Source organism: Sinocyclocheilus rhinocerous, unplaced genomic scaffold, assembly GCF_001515625.1.
Source record: "Sinocyclocheilus rhinocerous isolate Xijiao unplaced genomic scaffold, SAMN03320098_v1.1 scaffold1112, whole genome shotgun sequence".
Taxonomy (NCBI): domain Eukaryota; kingdom Metazoa; phylum Chordata; class Actinopteri; order Cypriniformes; family Cyprinidae; genus Sinocyclocheilus; species Sinocyclocheilus rhinocerous.
In genome coordinates, this window is record NW_015657961.1 from 1578874 (window position 1) to 1591812 (window position 12939).

At 37.5% G+C, this 12939-nt stretch overlaps 1 protein-coding gene across 3 annotated transcripts in view; it reads left to right on the forward strand.

Moving 5' to 3' along the window:
• Positions 1 to 788: 788 nt before the first annotated feature.
• The window catches only part of LOC107721791 (PAS domain-containing serine/threonine-protein kinase-like), a 16750-nt gene continuing 4599 nt past the window's right edge, over positions 789 to 12939 (forward strand). For all 3 annotated transcript variants that reach the window (XM_016529957.1, XM_016529958.1, XM_016529959.1), the window contains exons 1-15: positions 789 to 1018; positions 1166 to 1335; positions 4238 to 4452; positions 4639 to 4806; positions 4997 to 5134; positions 5785 to 5919; positions 6326 to 6506; positions 6868 to 7052; positions 7953 to 8064; positions 8157 to 8258; positions 8489 to 8663; positions 9310 to 10253; positions 11185 to 11351; positions 11717 to 11872; positions 12083 to 12208. In XM_016529957.1, the coding sequence (XP_016385443.1) occupies positions 1176 to 1335; positions 4238 to 4452; positions 4639 to 4806; positions 4997 to 5134; positions 5785 to 5919; positions 6326 to 6506; positions 6868 to 7052; positions 7953 to 8064; positions 8157 to 8258; positions 8489 to 8663; positions 9310 to 10253; positions 11185 to 11351; positions 11717 to 11872; positions 12083 to 12208 (2964 nt within the window). In that variant the 5' untranslated portion in view covers positions 789 to 1018; positions 1166 to 1175. The remainder of the gene's footprint in view (positions 1019 to 1165; positions 1336 to 4237; positions 4453 to 4638; positions 4807 to 4996; positions 5135 to 5784; positions 5920 to 6325; positions 6507 to 6867; positions 7053 to 7952; positions 8065 to 8156; positions 8259 to 8488; positions 8664 to 9309; positions 10254 to 11184; positions 11352 to 11716; positions 11873 to 12082; positions 12209 to 12939) is intronic.

Here is a 12939-nt window from a genome sequence, read left to right on the forward strand (position 1 = left end):
GCCATCAACAGCAAAGTAGGCTGTTATTGTGTTTAATTGTTCTCCAAAAAGTTTAACATCGTCAAACGGCTGTGTATGTTTTCTTTGTAAATCCTGCAATTTGTGTCATGTCTGATCTGTTCGATAATATAATACTTCTCTGTTGTTTTAAATGTACATTATAAAAGAAACTTAGTTTGTTCAAATGCTTTTCCAGTGATAAAAGTACACTGGTTAAAGATTTAAATGCTAAGCAGTACATACTTGAGTCCAGAGAGTGCTAGAAATGCACAATTACTAAAAGCAACTAGTTAATGTCAGTGAGAAATGGGGTCAAAATGTTTACAAACTTGAAAACGATGAAGCTGTCAATGAATGAATTATGCAGAGTGCTTTTAACATTCAAATAAAAATGTGCATCTCTAGTTTATGGTGTTTTGGTATATATAAATGTTTTTAACCATTTTAAGTTACTTTGCTGTTAGAACATGGTACAAAAAGTCGCCTGGAAACAAAATAACCTGAAAAGTGTGGGCTACAGTTAAAAAGAGAAAAAAAATGAAACATAACTAAGTAGAAAAACTAGGCCATTACTGAACGGAAAAAAACTAGGTCACACGAGGCTGCTAAAATACTGAATAACGTAAACATTACCTTATGTCTCCATAGAGACTACACCCCTCCCTTAATGCAACAAGCCCCGCCCACTTAGGTTTTCTATTGGATAAACGTTATGTCAGTTTCAAATTTCTGTTTTTTCATTGGTTCTTCCCTTCTCGTCACCTTATTTTGATTCCATACGCGCCAAACATTGTTGGCCGTGACATACTTAACGCAAACACTTCGAGCCAGCACTGTTTATTGCCTTTGAAAACGGCAAAATCCTGGTTTGTTTGTAAGAAAGGGTTTGTTTTGTTATTTATTATTGAATTTAGCCGTCTAAAAGGAAAGAAGGGACAATCCCTCTCTCTGTCTCCAAGGCAGCAGGCAGTAAACTGAAAGCACAGCAAGTGTGTTGTTGAAACGAGCAGTGTGGTGGGTGAGTCGCGCTCTTTATAATCATGATGTATTAGTTTGTTATGCGATGTGTATATATATATATATGCTCAAAGCTTTCTAGCTAGTCTCGAAAACAATAACGACGTTGGTTAGAATCTTATTTATGATTGTCCACTTTGATTTAAAGCGCATCGGCGATGTGGCTGATGCACGGTCGGAGGAGCAGCCCCAGGGGCGACAGTGTGTGTGTTGCTGATGGTGACTGCAGTATCAGCAGAATGATGAAGACTGACTTCTGCATGAACCAGTCATTCCCCTCCGCACGCAACTGCACTCTCAACCGCATGGACGCATCAGGTGGGCCAGACTGCTGTCACACATGTGCAACGATGTATGGACACTGAAAAGATCCTAAATATTATATAATAATATAAAATAATAACTATAAACAGCGTCGGCGCCACGGGGGGGCCTGAGGGGGCCCGGCCCGGCTACCTCGGTCACTGTGCCCCCTCACCTCTGGTGCCGTCTCCGTAGTGGGCACCCTGATTTTAGTCTGTGAGGCAGGGTACTGCCCCTGTAAGGTCTCACAGGCTGTTAAATACACAGATTAAAAGCGAAATGTTTTCATTCCGGTTCGTTCTTAGCAAAAATATATATATTTTTTCGTTCAGGTTATGCAGAGCGAAATAAGACGTACTGCATTTACAAAATAATTCTTATTAACTTTATTATTCTTGAATTTTCAAACTGCTAACACTTTGCACTTTTCAGTTTCGAATTATGCCTTTACTGTATGACCAAAAATGACGGAGTAGTCTATTTCAGCTGTTTGATCGCTCCGGCACCTCACGCGCACACTAAGCTACTGCATTCATTGGAAACAGCTCAGCCGTTCACCTTGCCGTTCGGCGTCAGCACCGGGCCACTGTGGCATATTTTTGCTCATTATGATATTTTTCCGTCGATACTGGAAGGCGCGTGAACTACAAATCTTATTTTACCTAATAAATACGCTCAGAGTTTAGCTTCAAATAGGCTACATCGCGAACATTTGGGTTTGTGCCTAATGAGAGCGGTAAGCCCAACTTTACCTTACGTTTCGTTTTAAATTAATTTGTTTTGGCTTGTTTATTGCTAAGGCTATATTATTATATACTGCAATTATATTTATCCATTAGAATTATATATATTTTTAATTCTTGTTCTGTTCTGATACGGTTAAATTTAAAGGATTTGTTGTAAAGTGAGGGGAACTAAAATATCCTATAGTGTTCATAATGTTGGTACATTATAACCAGGGGTTAAATTGGGATTTGTTATGTGGGGGGCTCTATGGTATCGAGTGTGTGTGTGTGGTTGTTGTTGTTGTTGTAAATATGATTTATTCTGAAGCAATATTCTCATCAGTTTTCTATCAGCTGTGACATAAATCTGTGTGCTTTTTATATTTTATCCAAGGGCATTTTGTTTTACCTTTATAGAGGGCATTTTCCCACTAATCTTATTACCGGTAATACTTTCATTTCAAATTCTTACATTTGATCTATAAATTAAATTATAATAATGTGATCTATACGTTATCAAATTAAGTCATTTACACTAAAAAATACAACTGCATTAAATAATATTATGAGATTCTTTTAAATATTTTTGAATATAAAAACAAGAAATGATGGTGGATATGATACTTTTCAACGAAATTAAAACGCCAGTAAGGTGCCAGTAGTGAGCGTTTAATGAGTGAGTCATTGAGTTGTTCATTCAAACGATTCGTTCAAACGGCAGATTCATCAGATGTTTATACATGGGCTAAAGAAACTTTGACTCACTCAACCAATTCGTTCAAAACACGGAATCAATCAGCAATGAATCGTCTGGTTGCTGTGAGATGCGCTGTGTTTCCGCCTAAAATGTAAGTGACCTAATATTATTGTATTTGCTTATTGAACTGTTTATAGAACTATTAAACAGTCGTAATGGTGAAAACGTTGTGTGATGTTGCCTAACTAACTGTATTTTAAATATAAAAACTTTTCATTTAGATTTTTTACCACAGCATGCTTATTTGTCTGGCGTTAATGAAGCGTTAATGTCGAGCCCTGGAGTCTATGTGCCGAGGCTCAAACCCCGGACGGCCCCGGCCCAATTTAAACCTTGATTATAACATTATTAGGCCTGCCGTTATTATTTCTAATTAATAATAATTAAAACAAAAATCGGGCTTGTGTATTTATGACACCAATTACTAGGCCTATATTCCTTTTTTTTTTTTTTCAGAAATGGAAGTAATTTAAAATGTTATTGTGTGTTTATAATTTTAATATTTTTAGCTATAGGCCTATACAGCAAACCTACAGAGCTTCCAGATTATTTTACGGAGCTGTAAACACGGGCATCTTCGACCGCATGCAATCGTTGACGAACACCCAGTTCATATATCAAAATAGGCTATATGTTATTACATTGTACATATATATCAGATTATTTTATTTACAAGTACAAAAAAACGCGGCCCCCCCAAAAAATTGTGCCTGCCCCCTCACTTTGTGCGCTCTGGCGCCGACCCTGACTATAAAACTTACCAAAATTACAACAATGCAGCATACAGCAGACGTTGTGACAATAAAATGGTACCACAATGGAGATCTCTTTAAGAATGTGTTGCCAAGTGTTTGAAAAAATATTGAAAATCTGGTTATTCAGTAGTTTCGGAGTGGTTGCTGAAGAAGATTGTTATCTGAAATAGCTAGCACAAAACAGGTGACTGGGGTACTTTTGTTCACCCTCATTTTGTTCAAACATGTATCCATTTATTTGGAACACAAAAATGTATAAGACAGAATAACATCCTCAGTCACCATTCACTTTCACTGTGTGGAAAAAAATACACTACTGTTCAAAAGTTTGGGGTTGGAATATTAAAAAAAATTTAATTAATTTGAAATAGAAATCATTTGTAATATAAATGTCTTTACTGTCACTTTTGATCAATTAATGCATCCTTGCTGAACAAAAGTATTAATTTCTTTAAAAAAAAAAAAAAAAGTTAAATCTTACTGACCCTAAATTGTTTGTTTATTGGTTTTAGTGTATGCCAGTGTAAGTCAACGGTGACTGAAGCTGTCATTCTCCTTAACATCTCCCTTGTGTTCCACAGAAGAAAAAGTAATATGGAAAAGTCCCTGGACAGTTTGGAAAAGTTTGACAGGGAGTTCATTTGCAGACTATTCATTTTTACTCATTTATTTTCCAAAAGGTGATTCTCATGTCTGTTCTTCAGTGGCGATGAGGAATCTTCAGATCTCTGATCTGCATTGCTTCCACCCCGTGTCTCCATCATCAACTCGGTCTCCAGTGTTGGAGAGCTCTCTGCTCAGACAGCTCATGTGTACTGCTCCAGAGAAGAGAGGCACAGCTCTCACCATCAACCCTAATAAAGCTGTCCTGTCCATTAACTGCACCACATTACAGGTATCGGACGATTGTTCTCACCAAAGCCCTTTTACCAATTAAACAAGGCCATATTACACCACGTTTTTGGTAGTAGGGATTCTTTGCCTGGACTTTTAGCTGCTCACCTATTCTTTGAACTATTGAGTTATTACAAAAGATTTCAATTATTTATTATTATTTATTGATGTTATCTCTTTTTGCAAGGTTTTGGATGCAAATGAACATGCTTGCAAGCTGTTTGAGTGTGCATACAGTGATTTGATTGGCCGGAAGCTGACCTCTCTCCTAAAAGCCAGTCAGATACTAGAGGAAGGCCTGAAGGAGGAGACACTGGATTCTGATGGGAACCTGGTTGCTATTTCTGCCAAAGTGGTATGAATCACTGTGGTTAATTAAACAACAATTCACTTAGCTGTCACTAAATGATTTGAATCTTGAATATTATTATTTGAGTCTTGAATATTTAATTTCTTCCACACTGCATGTTTTGTCCTTGGCTCTGATCTCTGCTTTCCATGAGCATCATTAATTAAAGCACAGCTCTGGCTCATTCTCTCCGCAGGTGAGCGCAGTGAGTTTGACAGGAGCTGAGTTTCCTGTGTCTGTGTGGCTTCAGATACCGGAGCAGCGGCAGCAGATCTTAGAGCTCCTGCTAGAGCGAGTGGAGAGAATCACAGCACACGTGACGTTCACTCAAAATGTGAGACTCATTCCCTTGCAACTAATTGTGCACTGAAATGTTATCCTTATGTATTAAGTTCAGCATTTGTAAGCATAATTTGATTACCTTAATTAAGCTTATATTGATATTATACAATAAAAATCAACAGAATTTAACTGAAACATACACTACCATTCAAAAGTTTGGGGTCAGTAAGACATAAGCAAGGATGCATTAAATGTATCAAAAGTGACTTTTACACTTTTGAACTTAGTATTCATCAAAGAATCCTGAAAAAATATATCTTGATTACCACAACAATTTTAAGCAGCACAACTGTTTTCAGCATATAATAATCTGAAGTAAAGTAAAAAAAAAAAATAAAAAAAAAGACAGGAGTAATGATGCTGAAAATTCAGCATTGCATCACAGGAATAAATTACTTTTTAAAATGTTTTAATATAGAAAAAAATTCTTTTAAATTGTAATAATATTTCACACTATTTCTGTTGTATTTTTGATCAAATAAATGCAGCCTTGGTAAGCAGAAGAGACATTTCAAAAACATTGAAAAAAAATCTTACTGACCCCAAACTTTTAAACAGAAGTGTACCTTTAAAGAAAATTGTTGTTTAAAGCTGTTGCTTAGTTGGCCAGAGAAGTTTTAGCTCCTCCTCCTGTTTCCTCAGGGCGGAATCCTCAGTTGTGACTCCACTTTTGCCCATCTCTATGGTTACCACGCTGCTGAGGAGATGACTGGCCTGTCGATCATGTCTTTGATGCCATCACTACAGATCCCCTTCCATTGCAGGACAACTCCCAAGGTCACAAAGTCTCTAAAAAAATCTTTAAGGAAACAGGTGGCATTTTTGCAGTTTCGTTTGGTCATGCTAGTGATACAGAAATTATATAAAAAAAGAACTGACTGGTTCTGTTTTTTTATTATTATTTAGACTTTGCCTTTATTTTTACGTCTTCAGTTTTCATTGTAATTTGTTTCATTTTTAGTAATTTTGTTTTGTCATTTTTATTCATTTCCCCCCCCCCCATTTAGTCATTTTAGTGTTTCAGCTGAAGTTATTTCAGTAAGTTGCCATGGCAACATTTTCAAATTTATGTATGTAATGTTTTATTTTTATTTCATTACAAAAGTGTATTATAGTTTTAATTTACAATAAAAACTCTACTGTGCACCTTTAATATAGCTTGTTTTTTACCTTTGTATTTCAGGTGTTGCGTGTTCAGAGATTGTGTGTGCAGGCTAGGTCTGGTTTGGTGCTGCCAGCATGTGTCCGTCTGCAGGCTGCTGTGTCCTGTGGAAGATCACCGCTGCAGATTAATGGATCAGCACATCCAGAACCTTCTGATGGCTCACTCATAAGCTCTAGACAGACCAACCGAACTCCTTCAGGTCAGTCTTGCACTGCAGTGTGTGCAGTTCTGATAGTTGCTTCAACAGACTGAAGTCACAAACACAGTCACCCTAGGTGTGTGTTTTCTCACACTGACATTAAAATAAAAAATATGCAGATTTCCTAACTGTGAATCAGATTTCTGTATCTGTGGGGATTTATTTATAGCCCACAGCCACTAGTTAAAGTGACTTTTCCAATATTTACTCTGACATAAATGAAATCTTTATTTTCATTGTGTTTCTTGTTGGTTTTTGTCCAATTGAATTAACTAAGTTGCTAATAAATTAAATTAGATGTAATAAATTTAAATTGCTGTTGATTTCAGTGTGATCAATGCAGTGCACTCTTGTCCTGCAGGTGGTAAATCGGGTGCGGGTGGTGTCCCGTCCCCCAGCGCAGGTGTGCTGTACTCTGGGTCAGTGTGTGTGTTTGCTCCCAGTAGCTGCCTCCTGACGCTCCTGCCCAACGGCACCATTCACAGTCTCATCAACCCCTTCAGCTCTCTGCTGCTCGGATACAACAGCAGTCAGCTGCTCGGGAAGGTATAGATGCTATGATGCTTTTGTGTTAAGTCTGTATAACTCTGTTTTAATAAAAATAGGCTTTTAGTTTTAGTGGGTCCAATTTGATTTACCTAATCCAACCAGTGTTATTTGAGTGTTATGTACTTTTTTTTATTTATTTTTTTTATTATTAGAACATGCTATAAAAGTTATAAATCAGAGATAGACAATAGGGGTGCCGACATTTGAAAACATTTACAAAGATAGAGAAAAAGAAAAACAAGAAGTAGGTGTTTTTCACAGTTTCAAGATTTTTAAAATAACATGTATAAAAGGAAAATCCATATGCTCTGTGAACATGTATGTATAGTTGCATACATAATCCACTCCACTATGTATAATCGGTTAGCAATTATTATGTATTATTCTTAAGATTGGACTCCATCTTGCCTCAAAAATATTCATCTGAAGACTAAGGGAATAAGTTATTTTTTCCATTTCGTAAATTTCTCTAATTTTTCGGATCCACTGTTCATATGTGGGTGGGTCAGATTTGAGCCATTTAGACGTGATACATTTTAGGGCTGCAGAAAATAATATTTTGAAGCAGATAACTCAATCTCCTTTCCCTCATGCCTTCAGGTATCACTCCTAGAATAGCCACGGTTGGACCAAAAGGAATATCAATATAAAATATGTCTCCAAATACTTTATAGATATCTTCCCAGAATTGTTGTATCTTTGGGCAGGACCAAAATATATGAGTGTGGTTTCCCAATAGGTCGAGTGTTATGTACTTTTATAGTTTTTATTAATATTTTCAATGAGCTTTTTCAGTATTCATTTAAATTGAAATTTTTTTAGTGCTTTTGCTATGTACTTTTTAATGTTTCCAAGCTAGTTTACATGCTAACAGCAGTCCTGTGCACCTGTGTGTAGAATGTCACATACCTGATACCAGCGTTTTATGAGCGAGTTCGTGCTGCGGACCAAAGCAACCACCCTACATCTCATCCACACGACACTTCCAGCCCATCTGACAGCTGCAGAGGTACAGAGATGTGATGCACTGTAAGGATACACACACTTTAGCTTGTGGTGCTGTGCTAAAATCCCCTCACTTCCTGTCTGTCTACTTCTCAGACCCCTGTAGATGTTCTGCTAGTGCTAACTGTCCCCCTGCTGATGTTCTAACCCTCTTTACTGACATGCTCTCAACTAAGGAAGATCAACAGGAGACATGTAGTGAGTTCCTTCTCTTATTGCACATATATTTTATTTTATTTTATTGCTGTCACTTAATAATTTTATTTTTATTTTAATTTTTGTTGTATTTATTTTAGTAACAACGTTTAATCTGGTTATCCTGTTTTTTGTTGTTGTTTTTTTTGCCGTAATCTGAATTATTGCTATTTTATTTGTCTTTATTCATTTTATATTAGCCAGTGTTTTTGCTCTGATTGGGATGTGTGCAGATCCAAACACAGTGCTTGCTGGTGACAGTGTGATGGTGCATCTAGCCATGTGTAGGAGAGCAGGTCTTGGGAAAGGGAAGAGGATCTTCACTGGGACAAGCGCTAAACTGGAGAAAGAGAGCAGCGTCCCATCAACAATGATCTCACCTGCTGTCACCTCTATACCACTGAATGGGTTACATACTCCACTAATTCCTTTCATTTAATTTTTTTCTCTTTATTTGTTTATATGCACAGTTTAAGAGTAAATTGCATGTCAGCATGTGGAAATGAAACCTATTATTATTATTAATTTAATGTTTTATTTATTTATTTCAATCCTCATATATCATAAAAAAATCATAATGGATTTGTTTAAATAAAATATTGAATCATATTAAAAAATATTAAATATAATAAAATATATGGTAGCATTTGCTGCTTGTAATTATTGCAATTTAATTATTGTAAATTACTGGGCATGTGTGATTCCCAATTAACCCCAAAATATGTCTTTCTCTTAATTAAAAAGCACTCTGTAGCAGTATCATTGAGATGCTATTATAGTTTTTATTAATATTTAGTTATTTTTTTAATATACATGTTTTCCCTTTTCATTTTAATTTTGGTTAAATTTTAATTTTATTAATGAGTCATTTAATTTTATTAATGAGTCATAATTTTTATATAAAATTTTATTTGTTGTATTTATTTTAGTACATCAACTAAATGGGAATAAGAAATGTTACCTTGGCAATATAGATGTTGCAGAAAAAAGAAAATGAATGACAAGTTCAGATCAGACAGTCTTTATTTGTCGTCATTCTCTCTGTTGTTCTCAGGTTGGATGACACTACAGAGCTTTGTGAGCAGGTTGTGGATGTGACTGCTCAAGTGTCCGAGTCAGACTCCGCCAACTCCACTACCGCTCTGCTACAGACCTTTGCTCTGGTGGAGTCCCTGGAAGTCCACAAAACCTGCCTCTCCGCTACTGTCTCTGCTCATTGTGGCCCATCAGAGCAGCTCTTCGCTAGGCGAGATGCCTCCAAGGCCCCAAACTCAGACAATAAAGAAGCTCCACTAAATTCCTGTGACACTGTGCCACATCCAAAACCTCACACACAGACCTGCCAGTGTTCAGAGAAAGCCCAGCTTCAGGACTCCAGCTTTGAGGTGATTTCACTGGGCAGTGGGTCATCGTCTGGGTTCTGCGAGCGGCTTGTGGGCGGTTCTGGTGCTGAAAAGTTAAATGAGTCTCAGCAGGGACATCAGCTAGCGGAATCAGGCAGCACCTTTCTGGATTTGAACTCTAATGGAGATGTCATTGTTCATGCCATGTCAGAGATGGACCTGAATGACAGCGTTGAGATCCCATACTCATCTGCAGATCTTAACCGTTCGCTTAGCTCATGTGACACCGCTGAGCTCCTGCGTACCCCTTCACCCTTCATTGTGGAGTCTGACCCTGAAGCAGAAGCTCAAATCTGCCCAGAGCCAGAGACGACACAAAAACCTGCCCTATCACCACAAGAGCAAGAACAGCAAGCAAGCCCTCAGCCGAAGACTCTAGAGCAGCTGCCAAAAAATCATCTAACCATGCTTCGGGAACAGTGGAATTCCTTTTCGGAACATGCTATCGACCGTGTTCTGGATCTCCGTAGGGGTGGAGTTTTGTTGCCAGGTGACACTCCTGCCACCTCCACTCCTAAGAAGGTCAAGGCCAACTCTTCCATTCCAGAGGGCAGGATTCATGTGACCTGCTACAACAGTGACAGAACACCAGTTGGTATGTCAACAGTGTCCCTCTAATTTACCTGCTGTAAGGACCAATAATGACCATATTGTATCAGATTATATAAGGGATGGTTAATATTGTTAAAGTCCTTTAAAATAGAGGAAGATGTGTTACATTGTAAGTATATTAACTAACAAGTCCATAGAAAAATATACTGGATAGCATATTAATAATAGTAATAATTAGGGCCTGAGCACCAGTGGTGTGAGGACCCTATTGGAATTGCTCCGTTTCATATTATATATATACATTATTATTGTAATATTGTGGCATTGTTCATTTTGTTGCAAGGCTCGTTGTTTTCTACTTTGTAGTGGTTAATTTTTCCTAGTGGAAGCTTTTAAGGGACAGTTCACCCAAAAATGAAAATTGTCATAATTTTACCAAACATTATGACTGACTTAAACCCAACAGAAGATATTTAGAAAAATTTTGGGAACCAAACAATATAGGAGCCCATTGAATTCCATTAAATGAACAGTGATATTTAGCAAAATATCTTCTTTTTGTTGCATAGAAGAAAGTTTTGCAACAACATGACTGTGATCAAATGACAGAATAATTTTGCGTGAACTGTCCCTAAGTAAGGTAATCCACCAGTGAGATAATAAAATAATTTATGCTCCAAATCAACATTTCATATCCATTTATTTATTTGGCAAGTAGCCGTGTAATAAGCATGATATTGTAGTCATTATTGCAAAATAAACCCCTTCAGGGTGATCCAAGACCCTTATCTGGGTTTATTTTGTGATAATGACTGTTCGTTGTCTCTTACTGTACTTCATTTTTCCATTTCAAACCGTGTACTCTTTCTGTATGCTTGGTCTCAAAAGCACCATCCATCTTTTCTACTGTACATTTATGATGTTTCAGTGCATGAATACAACTGATACCGTGGTAATTTTCTCACTCTGTGTAGAGGTGCAGTGTGATGTATGCTGGGTGTCCCTGTCCAGTGGCAGCTCCCTGGTCTGTCTATGGCTAAGTGGGAGTCATCTCCTGCTCCACCACCAGGAGGCACTAATGTCTCCCACAGTGAGGACAGGAGCCCCAGAACAGGAGGCCTTTGCTTGTAGCCTTGCTGAGGTGAGCTGCCTGAATACTTTAAAACTGAGCTCTTTTAAAGGGATAGTCCACCCAAAAATGTTGTTCTTTCTTCTGTTGAACACAAAAAAAGATATTTTGAAGAATCAAACCAAACAGTTTCTGGTCCCTATTGATTTCCACTGTATGGACCTAAAAATACAAAGGAACTCAATAGGAACCGAAGTTGTTTGGTTACCAACATTCTTCAAAATATCTTCAATTGAGTTCCTCAGAAGAAAGTAAGTCGTACAGATTTGGAACATCATGAGGGAGGGTAAATGACATCATTTAAATTTTTGGGTGAGCTATAACTTTAGTATCTGCATTTAAGATAAAGCGACAAACTTCCTTTCTTCCTCATTTAGGCAGTTCGTTCAGATGCCTTGCGCTCCTCTGTGGACCTGGAGCAGTCCGGAGCATGTGAGGGTCAGTTTGAAGAAGACTACTGTCGACTGCGCTCCATTGGAAAGGGAGCCTTCGGCTTTGTCTGGCTCGCTGCAAGACGGATAGATGGACAGGAAGTCAGTGACACTCTCTCTGCATTCACTGGTGTTCATACACTCATATTCATCCGTTGCGAGATAATAACTTGATAATGACGTCAGTTGTTTGTCAAGAGATGATGTTTACACACTGAGTCAGTGTCATTGCTGGAGGGTGTATCCAGTCTTTTATGGACTTTTATATGAGCTGGTGAAGAGATGTTGAATTTATTATCACTTCAATTTCAGGTGGTTGTGAAGTTCATTAGGAAAAGTGCAGTGGTGAGTGAATGCTGGGTGGATGATCCTGATCTGGGTCGGGTCAGTCAAGAAGTGGCCATACTGGCTCGCCTGCAACACCCCAATATTGTGAAGGTACACTGAGAGAACTGTTTGAGTTCATATTAAATATTTAGAATATTTTGTTGCCAAAATTAAATGATGCAACATAGCCTCCTAAAAAAATTTAATATTTGGCAATTAGGTTCCTTAAATGCAAATGTTGTTGTTGAATGTCCATTTCAATCTGTGCACATGCTTTAAAACCTTGCCGCAAACAACTTGACCCACTCTCAAACACTAGCTTGTTCATGTCGTGAAGACGCTGTATCCTACGCTGGAAAAGTACATTTGATTTATTTTCACTTCCGAAAGTTTAGGCTGCAAAGAATCAGTGGTTAAAATTAGTGGCCGAATATATTTATAAATATTTAATAAAAAATATAATTAAAAATGAAGTAAACTGTAACCAACAGAGCACTCAGTATTCTGGGAAGTTTGTGTGCATTGGGAATCATATTTTTTCAAATAAAGCCAAGGTAACACTCATTTTACATACAGCACGCAATGAAAATGACATGAATATGACCGTGGACAAAATGCATAAAGCGCAGCATAATTTGAAATCACGAATTGAATGTTTAAAGCATTTAATCCGTATTAGACAGAACTGTTAAAGGGGTCATATGATGTAGCTAAAGAGAACATTATTTTGTGTAATGAAATGTTTATGCGGTTTAAGGTTGTTAATGTTGTGATTGGCCGAATACCTCAAGCGTGTGACGGAAATGTTACACCCCTTACCATATTGTGATGCCCTGTCCGGC